This window comes from Ursus americanus, chromosome 16, assembly GCF_024610735.1.
Source record: "Ursus americanus isolate L20-20 chromosome 16, mUrsAme1.1.p, whole genome shotgun sequence".
Taxonomy (NCBI): domain Eukaryota; kingdom Metazoa; phylum Chordata; class Mammalia; order Carnivora; family Ursidae; genus Ursus; species Ursus americanus.
In genome coordinates, this window is record NC_142142.1 from 6,631,577 (window position 1) to 6,643,391 (window position 11,815).

General features: G+C 39.3%; 1 protein-coding gene across 1 annotated transcript; it reads right to left on the reverse strand.

Moving 5' to 3' along the window:
- Positions 1 to 10,870: 10,870 nt before the first annotated feature.
- LOC123782515 (olfactory receptor 52K1) lies at positions 10,871 to 11,815 on the reverse strand. The gene has a single exon (XM_045782723.2). It carries the CDS (start codon positions 11,813 to 11,815, stop codon positions 10,871 to 10,873), a length of 945 nt encoding a protein of 314 aa, XP_045638679.2.

The following is an 11,815-nucleotide window of genomic DNA, read 5'->3' on the forward strand; positions in this document are numbered from 1 at the left end:
AATCTAAATCCAGAAAGAAAAACCAGTTCTGCCAGATCAGATACCCTTATAAATCTTCCATCTTTCTGGATCAAGCCTTTTGAACTTAAAAGCCAAGAATCTTGTGTCCTGCCAAAAAGGCATAGTAGAAAGCTCTGGCTCTCCTGATATTCTTCTAAGACTGGATTCTAGAATTGAGAATTCTAGAATTGAGCTTGAGAAGTGACTTTGCAAAATCTCTAGAATAAAAGCCTAAGAGCTAATGGTCTATACTTCTGGAAATCTTGCCTGACCAGCACAGATCTCCTCCTTGGGGGGATAATATGGTTGTTAACTTTTATCATCAACAATGAGGGAAACCAACTCACTTGCTCACTGGATTCAAATGGAACCAACACCAGCCATGTATAAAATTTATTACGTTGCTCTCAGTTGGGTAAGAATCTTGACATGGGGGGCGCCTGGGTGGCACAGCGGTTAAAGCGTCTGCCTTCGGCTCAGGGCGTGATCCCGGCGTTACGGGATCGAGCCCCACGTCGGGCTCCTCCACTGTGAGCCTGCTTCTACCTCTCCCACTCCCCCTGCTTGTGTTCCCTCTCTCGCTGGCTGTCTCTATCTCTGTCAAATAAATAAATAAAATCTTTAAAAAAAAAAAAGAATCTTGACATGGACTCCTTTTCAAGGAATATTTTCTGGTCCAGTCCTGATTTGTTAAAGTTGGATGGATATGAAAACAATTGAGTTGAGACCTAATCATTCAAGGGATATAAGCATCTCACTATGTGCTACAAACAAATTAGATAGACAAATGTATAATATAGTTAAATAGGCAGGTAGGTTTTCACTCAGGAGCTAATGTTGTTGTCAATTTGATTAGTCCAAGATTTCTCAGATGTATCTAATGTTAGGGCATTGTACTGTGTCTTCCTGGCCAAGCTGGAACTGTTTCCCAGAACTCCTTTCCCTGTGAGGTTCCTGGTTAAGGCTGGCTGGAGGGCCCATGTCTGTGAGATTGGAACGCAGAAGTGAAACAGCAACCATTATTTTCTAAAGGTGTGTAGAGTGCTAGGTGTTGCTGTAACTCCTCCTTTTTGTCCCTGATCTGTGGGCTCACCTTGTGGGCATGGAATAGCAGCTAAGCTCAAAATTCCTTCATCTCCTGCCACATCACCTTCCATTTCTACAGATCCTGGGCCAAGTATGTGTTCAGCTCCGTGGTGAAAGGCAGCTTGGGAGATGTTTATCTTTACTGTCTACTCTTATAATCCACATCCAGGTTTTCTTCCTGAGTGTTGATCCTGCTGAACTATAGGGCCACTTCAGACACATAGTCTTCTATTATAGTTTGCCAGCTCCCCTAATTGCTAAAGCTCTAATCCTTATAATCAATCCCTTATTCCATATCATTCATTGTTGTTCTGCCTCCCTGATCAAACCATAACTGATACATCAGGTTTCTCTGTTTATCCACCTTCATCCAGTCTAAGGCAGGAAGGAAAATCCATAGTCAGCACTACTGTATGTACCTTTTTAAGTACAGGTAGAAACTCTCCAACAATTTATTTTGTCTTTTTGACCATTCCTGTTGGCAATAAGAATTTATTTGTAGGGTTAGGATGCTCACTAATAGACAAATGTTTTACTCGGGGACTAGTATAAAAAGTTACAAGCTAAGATAAAAGTTAAACAGACTTGGGACATGAGTTATTGCACCACAGGGTTCTGGGGAAAGGATCTATGGCTTTAAGATATTTCCTATACTTGAGAGATTACAAGGCTACAACTAGAGGGAAGCAGTAGCATGCCACTTAAAATAGGATTTAGTGTCATCACAACTATCATTTATTAAACATCTTTTTTTGTTTGGCAGATACAAATCTGAGTATATAGGTTCCTTTATATAGGTTAACTAATTAAATCCTCAAGCCCTCTGATATAGATACTACACTATTTTGAAAGTGAGGCAACTGGCTTTGGATAAGTCATTTAATTTCATGAAGGCTCACTGACCTGGATTTGAAACTTGGTTCCACCAGTGGGTCTGAGATCTGCTTTCACCAGCATGCTATCACTGTACTACCACTCCCTCTGCTGGGCCATCTTCTGCTGAGATGAATAAATAACCAAGAAAGAAGAATCATCCGATGGAGTGATTTTGTTTAATCAGAGGTCCAGCTGGCTGCTGTAGGTTAAGGCAAGTGCCTCAAAGTAGATCACTTTCACTTACTGTCATCTGTTTCCAGACAGTTCAGCTTCAAATAATTCTATTTTGAATCATGGATCAACAGAAAAGATACTATTCCTGTTCCTGTCTTAACTCTCCTCAGAAGTTCTTCCTAGAGTTAAATGACAAATTTATGAACATTAGCTTGTTTTAAGGCTTCTAGGCCCAAACCAAGAATCTACTGGTACAGGTAATTCTTCCATAGTTTCTTATTCAGGCACACCCTCAGTTGAGTGCCTCATTATCTTTCAAGGCCCTTTCTGGGTTAACGATATAGTCTTACATAAGAGAAATATCTTCTCATCTGGCAGACTTCCCCAATCTGAATCTTCCCAAGCCTCCCTAAACTTGTAAGCTTCTGAGTTAACTTTGTGTGAAAATAATGTTCTATAAAATCAAGCTATACCATTTTATGACTATTTTAAAAAACATATATAGTAGAATACCAATGGCTTTATTACCTTGAATGAGATTGTTACCTACTAATTTGGGAATTTTGTTGGCATCTATAAAATAAGATTTTAGCAAATGACCCCTAAGCTCTTTTAGTAGGTCCTAAATTGAAAAAACAGTCTGTTTACCAAGGGAGGACAGGAATGGAACCTTTTACATGCCTGTGAGCACCAGATTTGGGAGCAATATTCCATTAAGGATCTTGCAGCAGACTCAATTTCCTGTGACTGAATGAGGATAGAAACTTCCATTTCTCATGATTCAGGATCCAAACATCTTTCTTCCATTCATATAACTACACACTCCCTTTCCTGTGATGATATTGCTGATAATGGCAGAAGCTTAAAGGAAGGCCAACCAAAGTCAGAAGACTGGAAGAAGCAAGGTGTCAGTCATCAAATAGACTTGTACTTAGACTCCAAACGAATTCTTGGGCGAAACTTTGAACAGTCATCAAAACACCAAGCTGTAAAAACCAATGGTGTACTATATGCTGGCTAACTGAACATAATAAAAAAAAATTTTTTTTAAACAAGCTTTAAGCAGATGAGAGGACAGAATTAGGGCAGAATGGGCTGTTACAAATTGGGTGCTGAAGAGACAGTGGTTCTAGCTCCTAGCATTTAAGTTTCTTTGATGTAAGTCTATCACACTGCCCTATTGTTTTGAACCTGTAATTCAAGAGCACAAAAATGCCACCCATAATATATTTAAGGCATCAATAAATGTTTGGATAGATGGATAAATGAATGAATTTATGAATGCATGAATTCTTTTAAGTTCAGATGGATGAGATGATCAAATTACATATCATCTAGGTATTTTATAACTTGATACAATTAAGATGTTACTGTCTTAAGTCTTTAGGAAAAAACCTTAAGGTCATAGCCAGCTGTTTGTTATAGCCCAAGCCAAGTACTAACAATGGACTTAGCAATCATTATTCAGGATCAAATATTTTCACATTTATCTATTTGCTGACATTGCCATCCACATATTAGTTCCTCAGCTAGTGCTTAACATCATTAGGGGTTGAGGCTGGTAAAATCACAATACACTCCTGAAGTGGAAACTAAGGTATTTGATTTGCATTTCTAGAATGAAAACAGGTCCATTCAAATCCTGTCCATTCTGGAAGTTTCAAGTCAAACGCTTCAGGTCTGCATATGTGCTTTAGAGAAGAGATTCTCCAACTTCTTGTAAGTGAACTCCTTAACTGCATAAAGAGATACATAATTTTTCAAAATCAAGTTAATATCTAGAATTTTTGTCATCTAGTTCAAATATATAATTCCTGGATTACATTAAATATTGGCATTTTATTTATTTTTTATTTTTTATTATGTTATGTTAGTCACCACACAGTACATCATTAGTTTTTGATGTACGGTTGAGTGATTCATTGTTTGCATATAACACCCAGTACTCCATGCAATACATGCCCTCCTTAATACCCATCACTGGCCTATCACAATCCCCCACCCCCCTCCCCTCTGAAGCCCTGTTTGTTTCCCAGAGTCCACAGTCTCTCATGGTTCATTTCCCCTTCTGTTTACCCCCCCTTCATTCTTCTCTTCCTTCTCCTACCGATCTTCCTAGTTCTTATGTTCCATAAATGAGTGAAACCATATGATAATTGTCTTTCTCTGCTTGACTTATTTCACTTAGCATAATCTCCTCCAGCCCTGTCCCTGTTGCTGCAAATGTTGGGTGATCCTTCTTTCTGATAGTTGAGTAATATTCCATTGTATATTGGCATTTTAAAATAAAACTGATATATCAAACTTTTAAATGTATTCAGTGTTATAAAAAAACTTTGATACCCATCTGTTTAAAATAAGGATAAGATCTCCTTTAACAGTCAAACTTTACATCATCCTCCTTTCTCTGTAAATTATTGCATTTGTCTTGAAAAAAGTGCTTTTACAGTGCCAGTGTCACAAAAAAGCTTCAGAACTAAGGAGGGACACAAAGCCAGGACCAACCAACCACATTCTCAGAGGGAGATCTCAGCATTACAGGAATTCATCTACCAAAAGTGACTAGACATCTTGCAAACTGGAATCCGACCCAAGGGAGAGCTCTTCAGATCCCTGGACTTGAGTCATGTCATTTGTGGAGGTGACACTACATTGAGGGTAGCAACTAGGACCAGATTGAAGCATCAAGGACCATTCTTCAGTCTGGTCCTAGTAAGGTTGGTCTCTCTGTCTCTCACTCACTTCCCAAACACAGGCGGGCAAGGATCTCTTCAAAGAGTGGTGATAGAAATATTTTAGAATTCAACTCTACTTGGTGTCAAAACTACTTGAAACATAGACCAAGTGCCATTTCTGGGAAGAGGGAGGGATTTAATGCCAGTATTAGAGTAGAAACCAGAACATGCTTCCCCAAGAAAGAGGAGTAGATCTAGAAAATCAAAGTCAGTAAACTATAAATTTGATCATTTACGTGTGTGCATATATACTTACACATATGCAAATATTAGACACACTGATTATTATATTTATATGTGTACATTACCTATAAAACATGAACTTAACTATCACATACCATTATATTTTATATTATAAAACTTACAATATATAGATAATAAAAGGCTGAAGGAAATAGCAACAAATGAAAATTCTAAGATTTTTCTCTACCTAAGTAGGCCATTTTGTGCTCCTATTTTGCAGACCATCCTTTTTAGACAATTAGGGATTTTGGAATCTACAAGATGATATATGTACAACTTTAACATCTTCTATAGTTTATAGACATTCTATCACTTCATGACTTCTCTCTCTTTTATCCAACTTTGTATTTCTTTTTTTTTTTATAATGATTTTTTATTATATTATGTTAGTCACCATACAGTACATCCCCGGTTTCCGATGTAAGGCTCGATGATTCATTAGTTGTGTATAACACCCAGTGCACCATGCAATACGTGACCTCCTTACTACCCATCACCGGCCTATCCCATTCCCCCACCCCCCTCCCCTCTGTAGCCCTCAGTTTGTTTCTCATAGTCCATAGTCTCTCATGTTTCATTCCCCCTTCTGATTACCCCCCCTTTCTTTATCCCTTTCTTCCCCTACTGATCATTCTAGTTCTTATGTTCCATAGATGAGAGAAATCATATGATAGTTGTCTTTCTCTGCTTGACTTATTTCACTTAGCATTATCTCCTCCAGTGCCGTCCATGTTGTAGCAAATGTTGAGAACTTGTTCTTTCTGATAGCTGAGTAATATTCCATTGTATATATGGACCACAACTTCTTAATCCAGTCATCTGTTAAAGGGCATCTCGGCTCCTTCCACGATTTAGCTATTGTGGACATTGATGCTATGAACATTGGGGTGCATATGGCCCTTCTCTTTACTACGTCTGTATCTTTGGGGTAAACACCCAGTAGTGCAATGGCTGGATCATAGGGTAGCTCAATTTTTAAATTTTTAAGGGACCTCCACACTGTTTTCCAGAGTGGCTGTACCAACTTGCATTCCCACCAACAATGTAGGAGGGATCCCCTTTCTCCACATCCTCTCCAACAATTGTCGTTTCTTGCCTTGTCTATTTTTGCCATTCTAACTGGCGTAAGGTGGTATCTCAGTGTGGTTTTGATTTGAATTTCCTTGATGGCTAATGATTTTGAACCTTTTTTCATGTGTCTGTTAGCCATTTGTATGTCTTCATTGGAAAAGTGTCTGTTCATATCTTCTGCCCATTTTTTGATTTGTTTATTTGTTTCTCGTGTATTGAGTTTGAGAAGTTCTTTGTAGATCTTGGATACCAGTCCTTTATCTGTAGTGTCATTTGCAAATATCTTCTCCCATTCCGTGGGCTGCCTCTTAGTTTTTCTGACTGTTTCCTTGGCTGTGCAGAAACTTTTAATCTTGATGAAGTCCCATAAATTCATTTTATCTTTTGTTTCTCTTGCCTTTGGGGATGTATCATGAAAAAGGTTGCTTTGGCCGATGTCGTGGAGGTTGCTGCCTATGTTCTCCTCTAGAATTTTGATGGATTCCTGTCTCACATCGAGGTCTTTCATCCATTCGGAGTTTATTTTTGTGTATGGTGTGAGATAGTGGTCAAGTTTCATTCTTTTGCATGTAGCTGTCCAATTTTCCCAGCACCATTTATTGAAGAGACTGTCTTTTTCCCACCGGATGTTTTTTCCTGCTTTACCAAATATTAGTTGCCCAAAGAGCTGAGGGTCCATTTCTGGGCTCTCTATTCTGTTCCATTGGTCTATGTGTCTGTTTTTGTGCCAGTACCATGCTGTCTTTGTGATCACAGCTTTGTAGTACAGCTCGAAATCCGGCATTGTGATGCCCCCAGCTTTGTTTTTCCTTTTCAGCAGTTCCTTGGAGATTTGGGGCCTTTTCTGTTTCCATACAAATTTAAGGACTATTTGTTCCAGTTCTTTGAAAAATGTCCTCAGTATTTTGATCGGGATAGCATTGAAAGTGTAGATTGCTCTGGGTAGCATGGACATTTGTATTTCTTAATGTTCTGAGGACCGCTTCATATCATTTTTTACTTTGTCCTATTCAATGGAGGTAGAAATGCCAGGATCCAGGCTCACCTGGGCAGCTCAGTTTGTTGAGCAACCAACTGCTGGTTTTGGCTCAGGTCATGATCTCAGGGTCATGAGACTGAGCCCTGTGTTTGGCTGCATGCTGAGCATGCAGCCTGGTTAAGACTCTCTCTCTCATTCTCCTTCTGCCCCTCCCTGCCCTGCTCACTCTTACTCTCAAAATAAATAAGTAAATCTTTAAAAAAAAAAAAAAAGGCAGGATCTGGCTATATTCTTTGATTTGTTCTATCTATTTAGGTGATCGCATACTCTTAAAGAATCTGACTTCTAATTTCACATATGTGGCACCACAAATAATATATCAAACGTAAATGTACAAGGGAGTTAGAGTTCATAGGTTGGAATACCAGAGAAGAGAGAAAATGCACTGGAGATCTGCAGTCCTCATCTGAGTACCATTCAGTGCTTACTTGGGAGGAAATTACCTGAAACTTAGGGAAAGACCACCCCAGAACATTAGAGGGAAAAATCTCCAGTTCTCACACCAGGCTGGGAAAAGTTCCTGTTCCCACAAGCCAGAGTGGAAACCCTCATGGGTCATCAGTTTCTTTGTTTGTTTGTTTGTTTGTTTGTTTGTTTGTTTGTTTTTGTTTGTTTTTTCAAAAATGCTTTTACTCAGTAGTGGTAACAAATTAAGCCTAAACTAAAAGCTGCTCTGGTCCTGAATAACAAAGCCTAAAAGCAAAACCTAAAGGATGAAATGGTTTCCAACAACTTAACCATGACCCAGAATAAAGCTCAAGAATATATATATAATACAGAAGTATCCAGTACCCAAAAGTAAAATTCAACATATCTGGCATTCAATCAAAAATCATCAGGAAATACACATAAGAAAAATCAAAACACCTTTAAAAAAAGGTACAGATGTTAAAATTAGTGTATAAGGATATTGAATATACAGAATACATTTATAATTGTTTAAGAGGCTAGAGGAAAGATTGAACATGTTTAGAGGCATCAAAGATATAAAAAATGCCTAAATCAAACTTTCAAAGAAGAAAATTACAATATCTGAGATAAAATATATACACTTACCTATGAAAATTATAATATCAGATGAAATGTACAATATCAGAGATTAAAAAATACAATAAAGGATATAACAGGCACAATAGCGATAAGCATCCTGAACAAAACACTACTTGAAATTATACTCAAGGAATTGTGCTTATTTCTAGTATTGCTTGTTAAAATTTTGGGTGAAGCTTGTCTTCTTTTTTATGTTCATCTACATTCTAACTCTGTCAATTGGCCATTCTAAGCTATCAATGGGTTTGGGGCTACCCTAGCTAAAACTGATGTCTGGATCGGTCAAGGATCCATTGCAGAGGCATTGTTGGGGCTACTTACTGACAATTACTCAGACTCCAGAAAACCCAGAACTAGGGTACAAGAATTGTTGAAAGTGTTATGATTAAGTTTGAATTAGTACGTATTTTCCATATCTTCTTGTATCATTTATGTAACTGTAAAATTTCAACTCTAAAAATGGCATGCATGTGTTCTTATACTGCTATGCTCCATCTAAGCACATAGTATTAATACGTGATAAGAAATAACTCACCTTTTACTATTGTGAATAAAGCTAGTCATGCAGACCATTGTTTAATACATAGTAATTGATTTCATATACTCCTAGACTTATATGTTGGACAAAATCACTCTCTGTGGAGGGTAGGAGTATCACCTGAAGGGCAAGGTCAATTCTGCACCAAACATAAGGAAAATTAGATCTTGCAGCCTGGAAATTCTTATTTAATCCATTTACTATATTCAGTTTACTAAAAAACAATGACAGATAAATAGTTTCCAGAATGTACTGTGGGAAAAAATACCGACAAAATCTGTGGCATATAACAAAAATGTATCTCTCATACATCTGGAGATTGGCTGAGATGACTCTGCTGGTATCAACTGGATTTGCTTATCCATCCACAAGTCAGCTGGGGAATCTGCTGATCCAAGTTGGGTTTCGTTGTAAAGCTCTGCTTCAAGCTGCAAGTTGATCAGGCAGTTCTGCTTCACTTTTTCTTCTTCCTCATTGGACAAATGGGCTAACCAGCGTATATCCTTATGGTGCAGCAGAGTCAGAAAATGACAAGCCCCATTGCACAAGTAAATTTCAAGTCTCTGCTTGCATCACATCTGCTAATGCCCCAGTGACCAAAGTGGTGCAGATGGCCAACCCCATAGTCAGTGAGGTTTTACACTCTGGGAGAGTGAATGTTTTTTGAATAGTAATCTAATCTACCATGCACAGTGCCCCATCTCTACTGAGGAAAACCAAGCAAGAGTTTGGGTAGGCTCAGGGAATAGTCAGAGGATCTTGGTCTAGGCTGAAGGAAAAACTCTGTCCTGGGACATGCTCGTTCTTTTAACACAGGCAAAAAGCAAGACAGACTATGCCAAGCTACCAGAACACATTTTGAAGTTTGTGATTATTGTGGAATATTTTAAGATCACTCAACGTCTATTGGCTGAAGAAAGTCACATAGCAAGATTTAACATTCCAAGAGTGAGAAAATTCCCCTTCCATGATAGAGGGATGAGAGAGTAAATATCTGTGAACAATAATACAATCTACTACAACTTTATTTTAACTTCTTTAGCTTCAGAAGTCTCAACTTCAAGAGGAAAGGGTATTAATCTTTGTTTCCATTATACGTAGCTCAAAGATGGTATTCAGCTCTTCATTCAATAAATATTACTAAGGGTTTTGGGGTTTTTTTTGAGAAAAAATACATATGCACATAAAAAGTTAGGTGATATAAATTTACATAAAGAGATGTCAGAAGACTCCTTTGCTAAGGTTCAACAAAGGAATTGGCTGTTAGTCCCTTGGACTTCTTTTCTGACTCCTACTGACTTAATGGAAGAAATAAGTCTGCTTAGAAGTGTAGCTATTCAGGGGCTCCTGGGTGGCACAGTCAGTTAAGCATCTGACTCAGTTTCAACTCAGGTCATGGTCTCAGGGTCTTGGGATTGTGGGATAGAGCCCAGCACTGAGCTCTGTGCTGAGCCTGCTTGGGACTCCCTCTCCCTCTGCCCCTCGTCTCCCCCTGCTTTCTCTCTCCCTCTCTCTCTCTCTCTCTCTCTCAGATAAATAGAAATATCTTTTTTTTTAAGTGGATCTATCCAAATGTAGAGCCAGTAACATTGGGTGGCAGTAGGCTAACAGAGTGGCAGAGGACTGGATGCCATTTAGAAAAGATATGGAAGCAGTTTTAGTACTAGAAGTGGTGTTGGCCTTTGGGTCACAAAATCTGTGGTTCAATTCCTCATTCATAGTCTAGATGAAGAGTTCACCAAAACCTCAACTTCTTGTGCCAATCTCAGCCAATATTCCTGTTGTCCTTTACCTAGAGGACAAAAGCATTTTGGAAGCTGCTTTGTTTTCCTTAATCATGTGATAAGTCTATGAGAAAAGGAAGGTCAAATCTCTGCTATCAGACAGGTCAAAGTTTGATCTGACTGGATCTGTGAGGAATAAAACCTTATTTTCTTTATCATACTAGAGAATTGCCAAACATGGAGATTACAATTTTCCTACTTAAGATGTTTATTCTCCACCTCAATCCAACATCCACTCAATACTAAACTGGTAGGTAAAGAAGACAGTATGCATCTACACATTCTTTCTCCGGAATAGACTGAGCACATGATCACGAATCTGCTTGGTCTTGACACCGTAGATGATGGGGTTGATCATGGGTGGAAAAAGAAGATAGAAAATAGCAAGGAGTATGTGGACATGAGGGGCAGCCCGGCGAGCCACACGGTGCATGACTGAGGAGATGACCACAGGTGTGTAGGTGGACAAGATGGCACCTACGTGAGATACACATGTCCCAAAGGCTTTGTAGCGGGCTTCCTGAGAGGCAAGCTGTAGTACTGCCCGAAGGATAAAGATATAAGACAAGACAACAAACAGCAGGTCCAACACCACTATAAACATGGCCACAGCAATGCCATAGATATTGTTGAAGCGAGTATCCCCACAGGCCAGCCTTACCACAGCCATGTGCTCACAGTAGCAGTGGGCAATCATGGGGCCTCGGCAGTAGTGGAAGCGTTTGAGCAGAAAGGGAAGTGGAGTCATTAGTGTCACAGCCCGAGCCACAGCAGCCATGCCAATCTTGGTGATAAGGGGCCCAGTCAGCACCGTAGTATAGTGCAGTGGCTTACAGATGGCCACATAGCGGTCAAACGCCATAGCCAGCAGCACTGCTGACTCCATGATAGAGAAGGAATGGAGAAAGAACATCTGGACCAGACAGCCATAGAAGCTGATCTCCCGATCTCTGAACCAAAAAATAGCTAACATTTTGGGAAGTGTTGTAGAAGAGAGGACCAGATCAATGGCTGCCAACATGGCCAGAAAGAAGTACATGGGCTCATGGAGGGCTGCATCAGCCTGAATAACGAAGAGGAGGGTGCAGTTGCCTAGCAGGGCCAGAGTATAGGCAAAGCAGAATGGAATGGAGATCCAGACATGCAGGTGCTCCAAACCTGGAATTCCTACCAGCAAGAAGAAAGCTGGATGGGTTGTGGTAATATTGGACGCAGTCAT